Below are 17,527 nucleotides of genomic sequence, written 5' to 3' on the forward strand. Positions count from 1 at the left end.
GTAGTGAACTTGCCACTCGGCAAATTTAAGTCACATGTTAAGCGCTGTTTGCTAGGTAAAGCTTACTATACGGTAAATGATTTTATAAATGATAAAAATGCCTTTAAGCCAGTAGCTTGATTATGGTAGCAGAAGTTTGTAATACAACCGTACTAGTATCCAGTAAAAATGACACAGCGTAATTTTTCTCATGTGATTGTATTGTATCATTAGTTATGTTAGTAGGACGCTTAGAGACCTTATACACCTCTAAGAATTTTGTTTTCATTATATAGCGTAGTTATATAAAATTTATTTAAAGTATGATAGTACACTGACCCTTAGAGACCTTTACATCTCTAAGTCACGTTGAGCATGTAATTAGTTATGTATAGCTATACTAGGCATTGTTGCCCTCTTTAATGTCACCTACAAGCTTAATGTCGTGTTTCACTGTGTCGATTTTTCTTTTGTCAATTTGCTGTTAGCTTGAACATGTCATGCTCGCTTAAAAGTCTTTGCTTACGGTGGCGTGTTGATCGGGTCGCCACCTTCCCGAATGGAGGTTGAGGGAGGCGATGGCTGAGATACGCGTCATACTCGTGAACGGGTGCTGTTTGTGGAGACTGGTCTGTTCAAGCTTACCTGGGCCACATGTTTTGTTAGATTATTTAACTTTACTTTTGAGCGGATTGCGAGACACTACATTCGGTTCTTGTAAGAATTAAACTTAAGTAAGTAATGTCTTAAGGATGACACTAGAGACCATCACGTTGTCGTTTAATTTAGTTAATTTTAGCTTTTGGACACTTAGAGACTTTATACATCTCTGAGATTTTGATTATATTTTATTTTAAAATAGACTCCCTCCTTACTTTAATGACCTTGTTGTCGTTTGATTAAGTTAATGTTAGTTTTTTGGACACTTAGAGACCTTATACATCTCTGAGATTTTGATTATATTTTTAAACTTAATTTGTAACCTTGATTGGCCCTTATTTGTAAACTTGATTTGTTCTTTAATGATTGACAACTAGAGACTTGTACATCTCTTGAAATGTGTAATTTAGCTGTTCATTTTCTGTATTTTTTTTTTTTTTTTTGTATTATTTGACAAAGGTTTTTACTTTTAAATATTTTAATTTTATAAAATTTGACTCTTGGAGACGCTATACATCTCCATGGATTATTTGATTAAGTATAATATTTTTACTTGTAATATTCAGTCTTTTACAACTATTGAAGTATTATAGATTTCTTTTATCTTTGTATCTGTTTGCACTTTCTTTATGTATTGATTATAGTTAGTAATAATATGACATTTAGAGACTTTATACATCTCTAATTCTATATCAGTGTATAGCTACTTTGCTTATGATTAATATTTTTAGTTAATATTTCTATTAATTTCATTTGTTTAACTTTAATGAATACTCTGTAATGTTGACATGTAAAAGTGCCCCCGTGGCCTATTTGCTGAATAAATGATTTTGTATTTTGTATTTTTTTGAAAATATGTAGCTAGCATGTCTTACCGTGTTGCGTGTGAGAGTCTCAAACCGGTAAGCGCGTTCTCCACAACATGGATACCGGCCGGCGGGCAGCGCCGGACGGTTCTCCACCGAGAACATATGAGGCCCTTGCTCGTGGTGAGAGCACCATTCCATCTGCAAACAACGTAAAGTTCAGGGGTAGATTCAGACAGACCCCCCACCCTCTGGAACCCGGACTGTGCCTAGAATTTAACCCCCCATGCAAAAGAAAATTTAATTAGAATGTAAACAGGTTCTAGGTGCTGTTCTGAGTGTGAGTACAAAGCTGGAGCTGCCCTTGGTTGAGAATGTTGAGATACAGAACATCCCAGCGGTAGTTTCATTTGTTCGGACTAAGTAGGCCCATCCCTACTGCCCATACATCTGCATGAATACCTGATAATTAGGGAAGTAGCTGTCACATAGTTGGCAGCGAAGGAAGTGGCAGTCTGCCCATAGCCTCCAATAGACACGGCGCCAAGACCGCAGCTCCCCGTATAGCCAGGTGATGTACTCGTTGAGGCTCCATGACGGTTCTCTGATCAGAAACATATCTGGTTATACACACACCCAAGACTTAGAAACCCATAAAATTCGGGAATCAGTAAGACTGGAGAATACTAGTCTGCCTGGTCTAATGATGGACACTCACTTTGATGATGACAACTCCGTGTATAGATGACTGCCTCTCAATTTGCCCCTGGTGATGAAATGATACCTATTTCCGTCTAGTCTTGTCGCGCGCGAGTCCATATGAAGTGCGCTTGATGTATGGAGTCGCGCGCACCTGCCTCTCAAGCGGCTTGCCCTAAAGTGCGCTTGTGCGGTGCACTCCCAAAAATAATCACAATTAAACCTAGTAATACATCAATTATGGTACCTCAAATTAATGTATTATACTATATAAAAACTATCGCAAAAAAGTCCAATCAAACAATTACTTATATTTCTTAAAAGTTCATTATACAGTCTATATTAATCCGCCAATTCCCTTCCTATACAATTGATGATTAAACGAACTTACCTGTAAGTGAAGTTCTATCATAATTATACAAAGCGCCTCGTCCGAATTAGATAAGTCATAAACACATGTAGTTCCACATAAGTGACACCACTCTTGACTGCACTGTAGTTGAGATTTTTTTTTTTTTTTTTTTTTTTTTTAAGTAGGGTAGTTTCAACCTTTATATAAACCAGCCATAGGCCGCGCGCCCCTCATTTAGTTTAGAGTCTCATATACTGTTTTGTTGATATGTCTTAAAATTTTTGGGTTTTGGGTGGGAGGGTTGCTCTTATCTAATTCGGACGAGGCGCTTTGTATAATTATGATAGAACTTCACTTACAGGTAAGTTCGTTTAATCATCAATTATACTCGCGCCTCGTCCTCTTAGATAAGTCATAAACACATGTAGATGTTGAGAGTTCATTCGGGCATATCAATAAAACAGTCTTCGGTTTTTTAATCATTCTGATTTTTAATCAGGTTCATACAAATGTGGACATAGTCCAATTATCTTTCTGAATACAATTATTCTATATTATTTGCATAATATAATTTCTTAATAATTATAACAGTAAACCTATTTTCACTCAATCATCATTATTTATTATGGATCTAGCCAGGGCACATTCATTATCAGGTTCAACGACAATTCGGTTGTAAAATCGAGCAAATGTAGTGGAATTGCCGCTCCAACCTGCGGTATTTCTTATGAGGTCGATGTTCACCCCCGCGGCGTGCGCGCGCGACGTGCTGGCGTGGCGCGTGCTGTGCGCGGTGAACACCGACACGTCCACGCCGCTCGCGCCGAGCGTGGACTTGATCCACCGACTGAGGGTCTGCGTGGTTACAGGGTTATGAGGGTTCTTATAACTTATAAATAAACAATCCGATTTCCGTACCGACGCAGTCTTTTCAACATAAGACATTAAGGTTTTTGCAGGGCATATTTCTACTTTTTGCGTAAAATATGGCAACACAAGAATTGGTTGCTTGGAACCCACCCGAGAAGTTTTTATAACCTCAGGAATTTTAATTAAAATCTTGTCGTTCAGATTTTCTATGTTTTGTATTTTGATTTTAGAGAAAGTTTGCACCCTATGTGCTGTTGTGAGTGCTAATAATGTGATACATTTTTTTGACAGATCTTCTAATGATAGAGTTTCGTTTGGATAAAAGTTACTTAGAAAATCCAGAACACAAGTTGGGTTCCAAGTGGAGTTGTATTTTGGCAAGGGCGGTCGGAGTCGAAATACGCCCTTTAAAAACCTAGTAATTCTAGGATCCTTAGATATATCATTTACAAGTATTAAGGATATAGCTGATTTATACGAGTTGAGTGTTCCATATTGGACACCATTATGGAACATCTGTGTAAGAAACTCAATCACAATGGGAACAGAGCCTTCAGTGACATCTATGGATTTTTCTTTACAAAAAAGCCACCATTTTTTAATAGCACTGTCATACTGTTTAAGGGAGTTTTCTGATAGCGACGCGCAGGCGATGTCTAGGCCTGATGGTGGGAAGCCTCTGCGTAAGAACGACTCCCGGATAAGATGCCTGCCACCAGGGTAAGCTTCGAGCGGATTCGTCTGGTGCTGGAATGAGAAATCAATACATTCTTATCCGGTGTGAATGTGATTGTGTTTGATATAAGAAGTGATCTAAATACCGGAAACCATGGTTGGCTAGGCCACAAGGGAACGATCATAATTCCTCTTGCGTGATCAGAAATAATTTTTCTGAGCGTTTTCAAGATTATAGAAAAAGGCGGGAACGCGTAAAAGTAATAATGCGACCAACTTATGGTAAATGCATTTATAGCGAATGCATCTGGGTCCCTGTGCCATGATATGTATTTAGAACATTTCTTATTTATTCTGCTGGCAAACAAATCTATATCCGGTTTTCCGAAGGCATGTGTCAGAGAGTGAAAGGCCCAGTTCTTAAGCTCAAACTCTATATCCGGATGCAATCGTCGAGATTCCGCATCTGCTATAACATTGTCACATGATTTTATGTACGATGCATATACAAAAATCCTTCGATTTTCGCACCACTGCCAGATTTGCTTAGTGACTTTGTTTAAGTGGGGGTATTGAATGCCACCCATACGATTAATGTAAGATATCGCTGTAGAATTATCTACGCGGAGAAGTATTTGACAATTATAAAGATCTTTTGCGAAAATCTTCAAGGCAATATATGCGGCCAAGAGTTCCAATTGACTGATATGCAATTGTCTTTCATTCTCTGACCATTGGCCACTGGCCCTAACGTTATTACAAACTGAACCCCAACCCGTAGTGGAGGCATCTGTGAATATTTCCCTGCAGTATTCATATTTTCTTATAGGCTGGACAGAATGATCAATATTGTTTAACCACCATTGCAAATCAGGGAGTAGAGAATCTGGCAAGGTCATATACTTATCATAATTATCGTCGCCGTCAAGACTTAAAAACTTGCATCGTTCAAGTTCCTTGGTGTAAAGCCATCCATATTCTACGGCTGTACATGCGGACACCAATATACCTACCAATTGCGCAAAAGCTCTTATTTTGCATCGTTTGAGTCCCATAAATTTGGTTATCTGCTCCTTGATTCGCTGACGTTTTTCAAGTGGTAGGCTTATTTGAAGACATTTGGAATCTAATATGACACCAAGGAACTTGCACGACAAAGAAGGCTGTAACATACTTTTTTCTTCGTTTATGATGAACCCCAAGGCTTTCAGAAGACTTTTGGTGATTTCTATATTTTGTAGACATTGATCATATGTCTGGCCTATAAGAAACCAATCATCTAAGTACAAAGTCGAGATGAAACCAGCAGTTCGTAACAACGTGACGACAGGTTTCATTAATTTTGTGAAGGTAAACGGAGCAGATATCATCAAAAATAAATCTTAAATATTTTCTTGAATCCTTGTGTACTTTAAGTAAAAAATAAGCATCCTTAAGATCTAGAGACGCCATGTAACAGTTGCGAGTTATTAATTTTGTCGCAGTCCTTAGATCTTCTAGCTTAAAATGATCTGCATGAATGAAATCATTTAGATTTTTCAAATTCAATATGAATCGCATCGACCCATTTGGTTTAGGCACAAGAAAAACGCTAGATATAAATTATTCATCGCAAGGTTCACATGGGGAGATTGCTCCGATTTCTATAAGTTTATCAATTGCTACTTTAAATTGAGACTTTTCTGTTTCTGTATAGCTAGGTGGTTATCGGTACTGATGTTTGCGTGACTGGATACGCAAATGGGATCTTGTATCCCTTAATCCACGACAGGATGGTGCGGTCATCTGTAATGAGCGCCCATTGTTTATAGAAATCGGACAGTCTACCCGCGTACTTAACTGTATCTAACGTCGCCAACTGCGGGTCGGCGGCGGGGGCGGGTGATGATGGTACGACGACGTCCTCGAGTAAGGCGAGCGCGGCGGCGGCGGATGAGGGGCCCTCGGCGCTGCAGGCTCGCGGCTCCTCGGCGGCGGCCCTCGCGGCCTGCGCGCGGGGGCAGGAGCTCGGCGGTTTAAAGGCTTCTGTGGTGCAGCTTTAGAAGTCTTCTTTTCCTCGGGCTTCAGCTCTATTCCCGACTTAGAAACTGCTTTTGCGGATTTCAGCGTTTCAGATAAATTTTCACTGAATAAAAATTTATCTATTGTCGTATTTGTCAAATGCTCTTTCATTTCTTTCTTTACGTTGAAGTAAATGAAATTTCGTCTGGTAATTGAATCGCCGTGCTGTATGTCGCACAGTAGTCGACCCATATCCATCAGTTTAGCGAGCATGTCGTTGTTTTTAGTTTTGCTGTTCAGCTGCGACGACAAGACCTCCGACAAGCAAGCAATCGCACTTGCCAGCTGAGATTGCTTTGTTTCAATACCATTGTCTCTTTTTACGAAATTTTCTGGGATTGCAGCCTTTATTTCTGGGTTCAAGGCAGGTGCAGCGATGTGGCAGCAATTTTCAGGAGTTAAATATTTGGCCATTAACTCCTTACGCATTTCCTTGCTGAGGCCATTTGTAGCAATATGCTGAAAACGTGTTGCTATTTCAGTGTGCACGTCAGGGCCATAATTTTTAGTAGCAGACGGGTCCTCGCCCAAAATTTCAAGCACATCGCTTGCTAGCGTAATTGTGATATTTTCATCCTGATGACCATCTGGAACTGAAGATGGGCCTGGTACGTTGTCCTCCGGAATCTGTTCCGCAACAACGGGGGTCGTTTCCGGGACTATTTCGGCAGTCGTTTCTGGGACTACGTCGGGGGTCGTGTGAACTTGAACTGTATGAAGGATAGGTTCCATATTAACCTCATCGAGGGGGATTCGGGTGTAACGTGGCAATCATTTTCGAACTCCACGGTATCGTGGGTCGCTAGCCAGTCTTGTGGGCCTAAAGCCGCCAATGCTGTAATTGAGAATACAATAACCATTTAGGCATCTATTTGATAACTGTAATTCAAACTTTATACTTTTTACCATGTACCGAAACGGGCAAACATGTAAATACAAGGCCCTGAGGCAAGGTACTTTTTGTGCATCTTGCATAGTGTGTGGCGAGTCTGCCCCATCGACAGCTCAGATTACACGCTATGATATCAAACGTAAATACGTTTTGCACAACAGGTTAGCAAGAAAGTGTTATTTACATATTTAAAACGCAATGCTAACATTATTTTACGAAGGGTAGGCATACTACCGCAAGACGTTTTATTCTTTTATAAGAAAAAATACGTTAAAAGTTTGAATATTGCTATTACATTTAAATTTAAGTCAATTAATAATTTGATTTGAACCATCAGTTACATTACTGTAAAAAGATGATGATATTTTAGCAATGTAAACATCATTGCGTATCACGTACCTCACATGTAGGTAGGATTTCAGTAAAAAATATTACCACAAGGGCTATTACCTGAGTTTGTAGTCTTTTCCGCAGACGAACAACGTGAGGATCTTTGCACTGACTCCTCATCTTCCGACGATGTTGAAATAATACGCTTCCGACTGACCTTACGTTCTAACTTTTTAATTTTGTTAAGCAAATGCTTATACTCCTTATCCTGCTTCCTTTTGGGCATTTTACACGTATGTACGTATTTTACACTTGTAATCTGACGAAAAATACTAGAGAATAATTTACGAAGTACTACACGTCTTGAGTGGTTGAGCACTAAAATGTGAATGAGGGGCGCGCGGCCTATGGCTGGTTTATATAAAGGTTGAAACTACCCTACTTAAAAAAAAAAAAAAAAAAAAAAAAATCTCAACTACAGTGCAGTCAAGAGTGGTGTCACTTATGTGGAACTACATGTGTTTATGACTTATCTAAGAGGACGAGGCGCGAGTATAATTCCATACGCACCGCGCTCAACGGAGCGCTTTGAATTGCGCTCCTATGGAGAAATATTCAGTACATTCTCTAATACGAAATTCAGTAAGAGCGAAAGAGAAGTTTAGTCATAGCTCCGCGCGTGAGACAGAAGATTATGTATGAAATATTAGGTAAATCTGGAGCGCCGCTCCTAGGGACGTTTGACCACAGAGCTATATCAAGATAGAAAGAAAAAGTATCATATTTAGTACCGCGAACGGCAGTCTGCTCGACAATTGGATGTCAAAATTAGTTTTCCATTGCGGTTTTAATTTGACGAGCTCGATTTGGCGTGCGTTCAAAACAAACGACCTATAAATATGAAATAAATGCTAGAATAATGTGTTTGTAATGATTGTAATGAAAATAAATTGATTTGGTCTTAGAGTACGAGCGATGTAAAAATAAGCCATGAATTCAAACTGTCGAGTCAATTCACATTTGTGGTATCAAGTATTTATCTATTTATTCAACAGATTAAAAAGTATGCAACACAAATTAAATTACAAATACATTCATGCAAAAATCTCAAACTAACTTATATTATAAATATTGTAAACTACATTAATAATTAACTAGGATAATCCAATCATAATAAGAACACCAATAAATGCGAAATGTTACACGATCGGTCTCCCTGTCAACCGCCAAGCTTTTTCCTTCTATCTCGATATAGGTCTGTGGGTTTGTCCTTGATTACCGTCTCGGTTGCATCGCGCAGGCGCGAAATGCGTCGCGGTCATCCGCGACCCGCGTATTTCGCGCGCTATTTTGTTAATTGTTAGTAAACAATAGATAAACAAGTTTTATTTTGCCAATTTGCAATGCAATTTTGCCTTATTTTGAAACCGTTTAAATTGTTTTTATTGCAAGTGTGTGAGAATGGATGGATACAATGTGACATTTATAAAAGAGTGTGAAAAAACTTTTGCAACGCGATTAGAATTAAAAGCTAAAGGACCACCGCGGCCTGACCTTAAACTTACGCAAATATGTTTTTCAAAAACCAAAATTTTACACGTGTTTTTAAAACGGAACAGTATAAAAAAACACCGTGGTTATGTGGATGTGAAAAAAGTGACAAACTGTTTTACTTTCCATGTCTTTTATTTGGAGCGGGCGCGGACGGCGGAGGTGGTGAGTCTGCATGGACCGATACCGGCGTCAGTGACTTATCACATCTTTCGATGAAAATAAAAAAAACATTCACAATCCCGCATTAATTTACTGAATGAACTGCAGTTTTCTCCTATTCATTTTTATGTTTTACTGTTATTAACCCTGAAGCTGGGCAGCTATATAAATTAAATAAAGAATATTTTTCACTGAAATTTAAACTTATAGTTCAGGCATTGTCTGATATCACTCACTTGATGTGTGAAGAGATGACGTTGCCCCGTCGGTCTATGCGCATGTTTGATGGCTGACACGGCACTTGTGCTCGGCGATGTGGCGTCCCAGCAGCTTACTACATCTGGTAATCAGAAGATATTACCGTCTCTAAGCATTTTTATTAATCAATATTGCAAATGAAATGGAGAGACTTTATCTAATCAGGAAGAAGAGGTTGATAGTCTGTACGAAGAAGGTTGGGACATAGACTATTCTCCTTATTCATAAACGTTAATTAAAGTTACGAAGACGGTAAAGTTCGTTTGGCCCTTTCTATCACACCAATACATCGGAAAGGACACACTTCCACGACTCTTCTGTTGAGGTCATCTTTGTCGGATACGGCAAGTAGGAAAGAGATGAAGACTCTTCTCTTTTCATACAGACTTCACACAGATTTCGTCTCTGTTTGAAGATCCTTGTCCGTGACTGTATTTATGAAGATCCTTATTAGGTAGACGTATAACCTACCTAAGCATATTTTCTTATTCGATCATTTTACAAGATTTTATTTAGTTTCACCTGTCCGTTGTCTGTCTGTAATGAAATCTTACAAGTGAAATTGAGCTGAAATTTTGCACACATATTATTATATTAATAGTAAGATTAGGTAAGTACTTAATTATAGAAATATCTATCTCTTTTGGACTTTTAGTTACCTACAGTTTTATGCTAAATAATTGTTCCTTTAAAACTATGGAAACGGATTAAATCGCGTATAATGAATTTAAAATACATCCCGACGTTTCGAACTCTTTACAGCACACTTTTACTATACTTCCTAAAAGTAATGTTTCAACTTTCTTAGACCATTTAAATTCTATCCATAGTAAAATACAATTTACTATGGAATTGGAGAAAGACTGTTCTCTTCCCTCCTTGGATGTTCTCATTTTGAGGAATCCTGATAATAGCTTAGGTCGCACTGTGTATAGAAAACCTACTCATACTGATAGGTACTTAAATGGCAAATCCCACCACCATCCCAGTCAACTAGCTACTGTAGGCAAATCTTTGTTTCAGAGAGCCCAAAGGATATGTGACGACCAACATTTGACCGCGGAGCTTCGACATGCCAGGCAGGCGCTGTTGGCGAACGAGCTCAAGATACCGCGTGTCAAGCAGAAGGCCCGTTTGAAGATCCCTACAGTCGAGCGCCGGCCTGCAATTCTCCCCTTTGTTAGAGGGGTCACAGATAGGATCAGCCACATCTTGAAACGGGCTTCTATTAAAACTTATTTCAAGCCTATGAAGAAGATGTCCCAATTCCTGAGGCCTGTGAAATGTCAAACTCCTCTACAAAGCGCGGGAGTGTACAGGCTAGACTGTGAGTGCGGGCTGTCATATGTGGGACAGACGAAACGAAGCATTTCCACACGGGTGAAGGAACACATAGCGGATGTCAAGCACCGTCGGCAAAGGTCTGCGGTCTCTGAACATGTCATGGATAAAGTCAATCATGCTATAAAGTTTGACAAGCCTCTGGTTCTCGCTAAGGAGAAGTGATATATACCCAGAATGTTGCGAGAGGCCATTGAGATCAAGAAATATCCAAACTTTAATAGAGAGGATGGCTTTACTTTACCACCGGCTTGGGATCCAGTAGTACATCTGATAATGGAACAAGCACGACGAAGGCTGTGAGGCATTTGTGTTGTATGGTGTTGGACATTTGCAGTTTGTTTCTTTGTCAATTTTGTGTAGATTAATTGGTTAATTATTTTTTTTTAACAGAGTAATGGTAAAATTTTTTGAATATTGTATAACTGGCTTTATTAATAGTGTGTGAACCTGCCTTAGAAATCTATATTATTTGTGGTCATGGTTCGTTAATATTTCTTGTAAGTGGGTAGCTTTTGCACATTTTAATTTTTCCTCAGTCACCCGTTGACCACGAACGCTGTAAAGAGTTCGAAACGTCGGGATGTATTTTAAATTCATTATACGCGATTTAATCCGTTTCCATAGTTTTATTTCATGAGTAACTATCGCGGTAACCGAAGACAATATTAATTGTTCCTTTATTTTTACCTGTGTTTTTTCTGTCATCAAAAGCTTATTCATTAATTATAATCTTGTATTTTTTTTAATTGTAAACACTGTTTGTCCTATGTCCACCACAGAACAGGCTATGCCTAGTGTGGGGACCAGACTAAAATGTAACTTTTTTTTTATTTTTTATTATAGGACATTGTTACACAGATTGACTGAGCCCCACGGTAAGCTCAAGAAGGCTTGTGTTGCAGGTACTCAGACAACGATATATATAATATATAAATACTTATATATATATAGAAAACATCCATGACTCAGGAACAAATATCTGTGCTCATCACACAAATAAATGCCCTTACCGGGATTCGAACCCGGGACCGTGTTAACTCACTGTGTTATTTAAATAAATGTTTCAATGTTTCAATATGGAAATCACGTGACTATGCAATATTATGGTAGAGCAGGAATATTGAAAGAAAGGTACAGTCGGCGATAAAAGCTTCTGCCAATTTTTTTTTTGCGAATCAACTTATTTAACACATTGGACACCGCGTACCCGACAATCGGGTACTCGTAAACTTTACTCAGATGCCGGCATACCCGATAGTCGAGCAAGAGCTATAAACCTTCACGTGACGCCAACGTACCCGATAGTCGGGCAAGCTTTGCATCTTCGCTACCTCAGGGCTGCCACTGATTGTCTTCTGATTATAATGTACTTATGTGGTCGAAAAGTTGGTACAGTTGATTATTATATTTATTAATTCACTTTGTATTTCTATTTACTTTACCTAATGCGATTACAAAATAATAATTCTTATTAGTTGGTTACGTTAAATCGCATACACGGGTATGTATCAATAGGAGTTAGAATTTTCGTAAATCGTACAACCTAATTTGTGTTTACGAATATTTAAGAGTGATAGAGTAGGTACTCATAGGATGATTTTAGTGAAACAAAATTCGGAGAGAAATAAACCAAAAAATTCAACTAAGAACCTAACAACATTCTAATTTCTAAGCGGCAGTTCTCAGAAAAAGACAATAGGTAAGTCATAAAATAGCACTGCACTGCAACTGCGTGGAAGCAAAACGTAACAAGTAGCTTTGAATAGTTACGATAATTAGTACGCTAGTACACATACCATAAAGTCGCAATTTCTTTGACAAAAGAATGTAGTTACTGTGATCATACACTTAACCCTGGAGATGTTGTTTACCATCCCTTATGTATTTGAAGTTTGCGACTCGGGTTTTTCACACCGGTCACGGTGTAAAATTTGCAATCCGAGCCATTCCGTAATGGTTTGTGATGTGCTTTGGACGTTGTTGTGTTGTGTTAATTTTTATTTTGACGACTATCGGCTTGTTTCTGGACAACTGTGACTTCTGCTTTCTTACTGGACTTTGTGGTTTTGCCTCTGATTGGAATTGATAATTAATTTGGTTGTTTCTACTACGACGATGGCGAATGCTCGTGGTCCTGATGACATTGAGCGAGACTTAATAAATATATTCGGCGAGGATGCAGTAGTTGATGAGCACAACTCTCAGCCACAATTACGCGAAGAGGAGTTAACTTCACTGTTGAATTTGAATTTCGTACATTAGCAATTTTGATTTTCGATGTCATGTCTTTCGGAATTTCGTACTTAGAACATTTGATTTTCGACATTATGCTACGCACTCTTTCATTTTATGCACGTATACGAAAGTTATTTGGCACAGCCCTGAGCGTCCGCCGCTTGCCCGACTATCGGGTTCGCGGCGTCCGGCATTGAGTTGCACGTCGTTGCCCGACTATCGGGTACTGTCGGTTTCTGGGGTATTGTTCGAAATTTAGCCTGGTTGCGAAAGTGTTAAAAGTCAAGTGCGTCGAATTCCGACGAATTTCTTATAATTTTATTTAGATAATACTTACTTGCTACACTTAAACAGCGTGGCCAGAGTGGCGTAATGTCCCCGCAGCGTCTCAGGCACAGGCTCCGCTAGAGACAGGATCATCTTGCAGTAAAGCCGGGACTGGATCTTGTCCTTCCGGTCCCGGATTGCTTCCAGTTCTGCGTTCGTGTACATTGCTGCCAACCTAGAGGCCACATGCATTTATAAAAGTAAGTACCTACACACATTCAAAGGCTTCGTCGAATGTGGTGCAGTTCGCGAAGGCCTTCAATTAATATACTAGAGACGCTCTTAATATGTAAAGTTTTGCGTAAAACCCGTATTAATCTTTTCACCGATAAAATTACTATAGTTTGAGCACTAAGTTACTGTATTCATTTCGTGTAATTTTAGTGATCCTACCGACTGCGCCAATAGTAGTCTTAGTTTAAATTTAATTTACAACTAAAAAAAATGTAAAAAAGTGTTACGAAACATTTCGTGTTCATTACCCGTTTCGTCGTGTTAATATGGAAAAAAATATTGAGGTGGTCAATGACCTGTGTACCTATTACAGTTGTTACCTGGTGAGCAAAGCGTCGCTGAGGCAGGCTAGGTTGGTGGAGGTTTTGACGATCTCGCTCATGTGTGCGTGGCAGTAGATCAGACAGTCGTGTAGCAGTGGCTCCATCTGAAGGGTTAAAATTGTTAAATAGTGTAAAAACAGGGCTGAGTGGCTGAGTATCCATCGCGAAGCCCGAAAATGCCTATTCACTCTTGATTTAAAGGTAACATTATTTATTTACAAATGTCGATTAAAGTACCTCTCGATATTGAAAAGGTTAGATATGTAATGAATGTTTCCCTCACGGGACAGGCCTAGCCTAGTGTGGGGGTCAGTATAAAATGTAAATTGTGTACCTTTAATTTGGAAATAAACATTTTGTTTGTTTGTTTGTTTGTTATGTCGAAATGACAAATGGGTATGGGTATACGCATGTACTTTTTAAAACCATTATTTTTATGTAAAAATACAACCAATTATAAACCCACCTGTAGAAAAGATGCAGAAACTAGAATTGGCACGACATTGTGGGGGTCCAAGAGAGGCCAGTCTGCTACTAGTATCGAATCCCGTTTCACCCAGCGCATTAACCAATCGAAAATCTGAAACATTTTAGTACCTCTTAGAACAAATTAAATTATCTTATGTTTATAGAAAATATTTTAATTTGTATTTTTAGTAGTCACACTACTATTTAACTATAAACCGAAATAAATGTCATATACAAAGATCATTTTTCTTTGTAATATGACATTTATTTCATTTTAGTACCTATTCAAATATATATATTTATGTCGAAGTCTAGTCAAAGGTCCCACTTTCGCGCTTAGGTACTATAAAGATGAGATTTGCTTGTATCTTTATACGAATAGCTTGTTGATGCGTGTCCTTACGGCAAGCAACAAAAAGTAGGACTTTTTGCTTGGAAGTACCTAATACACATTTGCCTAAATAACTCGACCAGTCAACTATGTACCTTATGACGAATCGTTGCTAAACAAAACAAAGAGTTGGAGGGCGATTTTTGAATCTCGCATACGGGATTTTGTCACTAAAATACCGGTTGAAAACGATGACTTGCTTATTATTTTCAGTGACAATTTTCTGAATTCGAACGCGTGAGACTCAAAAATCGGCCCGTTGTAAAGACTATGAAAAAAATACACTTAAATGTTCATCAATAAGTAGGAGCCAAATGCAGAAGAAGTGCCTATACGGCTCTGTTTATATTTTGAGGTCATTTTAGCGCCTGACAAACTAGTCACCGCAAAGTATGGCATATATGAGGCGGTATTGCGTTGCGGCAACTATTACTTTAGCTAGCATATCGTAAACACTAAACACGTATTTATCCTTAAATTTATTCTTAAATCAGTGTTATCTTTTTACCTTTATTCTTTAAAATAATACAACTTTGTAAAAATAATCACTACTTTTGGGCGCTATTATAGGTACAAATTACGTAGGTACATAAATTACTTTTTCACCACACCAACTGGTAAAGGCTTACTTTGCTATTCGAAAACAGATAGCAAAATTGCATTTTATCCACAAGAGTGCAAAGCAATTTCATACAAATTTTAACTTGATGTCTTGAGCTGGCTGGTATAATTTACGTGCAAATGATGATTTTGAATCATAAATATTGATTAGATTGATAGATTTGATTTAGTTTGATGTTTCATAGTCAGTATTTTGTTTGTGTTGGTGTGGTGAAAAAGTTTTTGGCAAAGTTTGTTTAACCTTCGTCGGTGGCAAAAGATTTGTTTAACCTTCGCTCGCCTTGAAATCAATATTGGCACGTGCGGTTAAACAATAACTTTGCCCCCTTGTAAAACAAATAACTATTAAAAGGTTATTAAAATATCTTGAAATATTGAATAAAATTAAAGTAAAACAAATCAAATGACAAAATAAACCTGTATATCGCAGTGAACCGATATGTCCATATCCTCCAATCGCTGCCCCGCCGTGACGTCAGCAAAGTACCCCATTTTAGACACCAACAACTTCTGCGAGCACCTAAAGTCTTTCTTCAGGCCTTTTACTTCGTCGCAAACATGGATTTCCACGTCCCCTCTAAAAAGAATAGAAGAAAAAAATGCAAAAAGTTATTCCGATACCGGGAATCGAACCCGAGCCTCCTGGGTGAGAGCCAGGTATCCTAGCCACTAGACCATATCGGATGTTGAATGGAGAGGCGAAATTATGATTCAATTGCCAAATTACAGTCAATAACTTTAATAGAATTTGGTAACAATAATAAATAGTGTTTTTAATTAATAAAAGAAAATCAATTTCAAGTGTAACTGATCAAACGTTTCAGGTAAATACAAGTTTAAGAATATTCTTATATTATTCATCTTGTTTTCGTTATTCTTATACAGTAAATAGATAATTCGTTTTAAAAATCCGATACAAAGTAAAGAAAGGAAAAGCTAAAAAAATAAATTCATAATCAGCGGCGAGCAGATTTGACAAAAGCGCCATCTAGTAAGTATTTATGAAAACTTACTCTTGTTTCTGGTTTAACTTTTCTTGTAATGCTATTATTGATGATTTACGTCTTCCTAAACGATCCCTTGATTCCTTTTCGCATACAAAATCTAAAAATATACGTTTTACATTAATATGATTGAAGCTTTCATGGATTGACATATTATTAACATTAAAAATACTGACTTCCAAAACTTGCCGGCTTTTTAACTTCAGTGCTAGTACTTGATAAGGGCTTCTTTATAATCGGTGTATACACACTAGTAGTTTTCGTAGGTTTCTTATAGCCGACTAAGTAAGGCAAAATTGAATCCAAAATGCCTTCATTTATAACCTGAAAACAATATTGAGTTAAGCGCCATCTGTTGACAACGATAGGTAGGTACATGAATTATGTTTATGTTCATAGTGCATTTAAACGGTTTCTTACATCGTTTAATTTACAATTGAGATTTGCCTCAGTCCAGACTCCAAGCATCTCTACCTTAGCTTCAGAAATAAATGACTTTCTTCTCGATCCACCTTCTGAAAATTCATTAATATAATATTTAATAAGTACTTAGTAAAGAAAGTTACAATAGTTTAATTATTTCAATGAAACATACGCTCAATTTCACTGCAACTCATTCGCTTCTCAATACTTTTATTTTCCGATTTCTTATTTTCCAAAGTTGTGTCGCTCTTGCTAGTGACGGGCTTGGGGTCCGCATAAGCAGTTTGGAACAGCAAGTCGCGTTCCTGCTGTTCGATAACGTGGTTAATAACCGTTAATTTCGTTAATTCCTCCCAGTCAATCTTCGTTCCTTCATCGTCATCACCTTCTAAATGCTCGTAAACTTGATACGCTGTCTTCATAAAGTCAAAGAAGTCCTTCACTGTTATAATCTCTACTGGGGGTTGCTCTTTACTTTTTCGCCTTGCATTTTCTTCTGGTAAAGGACTACCCTGCTTTTCTCTCCGGGCCATAAACATTGACGTGGCATCGCCTTCTGGGCTCGGGCTAGCCATCTTTCGTTAATTTTTGAATTAATTTCCTCAATAGATTCCAGTTTTTGATATTGATCTAACAAGCCACCTAGAAACAGTGAACTTTGAACGAAAAAAATGTTTTTCTGAAGAAATTTGATTACTGCGAATCATGTGATTTTGAATTATTTATATCAATAAATTTTGTAGTTTTATTGCTAAATGTCGTGTCTGCATTTAAATTATTATCAATAAATAAACATTTTGTTACAATATTTACAAAAACAACCGGATTATCAAGTCGAAGACTGAAATAATTTGACAAATAA

At 38.0% G+C, this 17,527-nt stretch overlaps 1 protein-coding gene and 1 non-coding gene across 2 annotated transcripts in view; both read right to left on the reverse strand.

Moving 5' to 3' along the window:
* Positions 1-17,522, reverse strand: part of LOC125236790 (SANT and BTB domain regulator of class switch recombination) — a 34,000-nt gene extending 16,478 nt beyond the window's left edge. Inside the window, 12 exon segments of the mRNA XM_048143717.1 lie at positions 1,515-1,646; positions 1,908-2,049; positions 9,274-9,341; positions 9,344-9,377; positions 13,212-13,376; positions 13,756-13,862; positions 14,225-14,338; positions 15,656-15,815; positions 16,252-16,342; positions 16,419-16,566; positions 16,663-16,757; positions 16,838-17,522. Coding sequence (XP_047999674.1) covers positions 1,515-1,646; positions 1,908-2,049; positions 9,274-9,341; positions 9,344-9,377; positions 13,212-13,376; positions 13,756-13,862; positions 14,225-14,338; positions 15,656-15,815; positions 16,252-16,342; positions 16,419-16,566; positions 16,663-16,757; positions 16,838-17,240 — 1,659 coding nt within the window. The 5' untranslated portion in view covers positions 17,241-17,522.
* Trnae-cuc lies at positions 15,851-15,922 on the reverse strand. Its single transcript has one exon. It is a non-coding gene; the product is annotated as a tRNA-Glu (tRNA).
* Positions 17,523-17,527: the final 5 nt, after the last annotated feature.

Source organism: Leguminivora glycinivorella, chromosome 19 (genome assembly GCF_023078275.1).
Source record: "Leguminivora glycinivorella isolate SPB_JAAS2020 chromosome 19, LegGlyc_1.1, whole genome shotgun sequence".
NCBI classification, from domain to species: domain Eukaryota; kingdom Metazoa; phylum Arthropoda; class Insecta; order Lepidoptera; family Tortricidae; genus Leguminivora; species Leguminivora glycinivorella.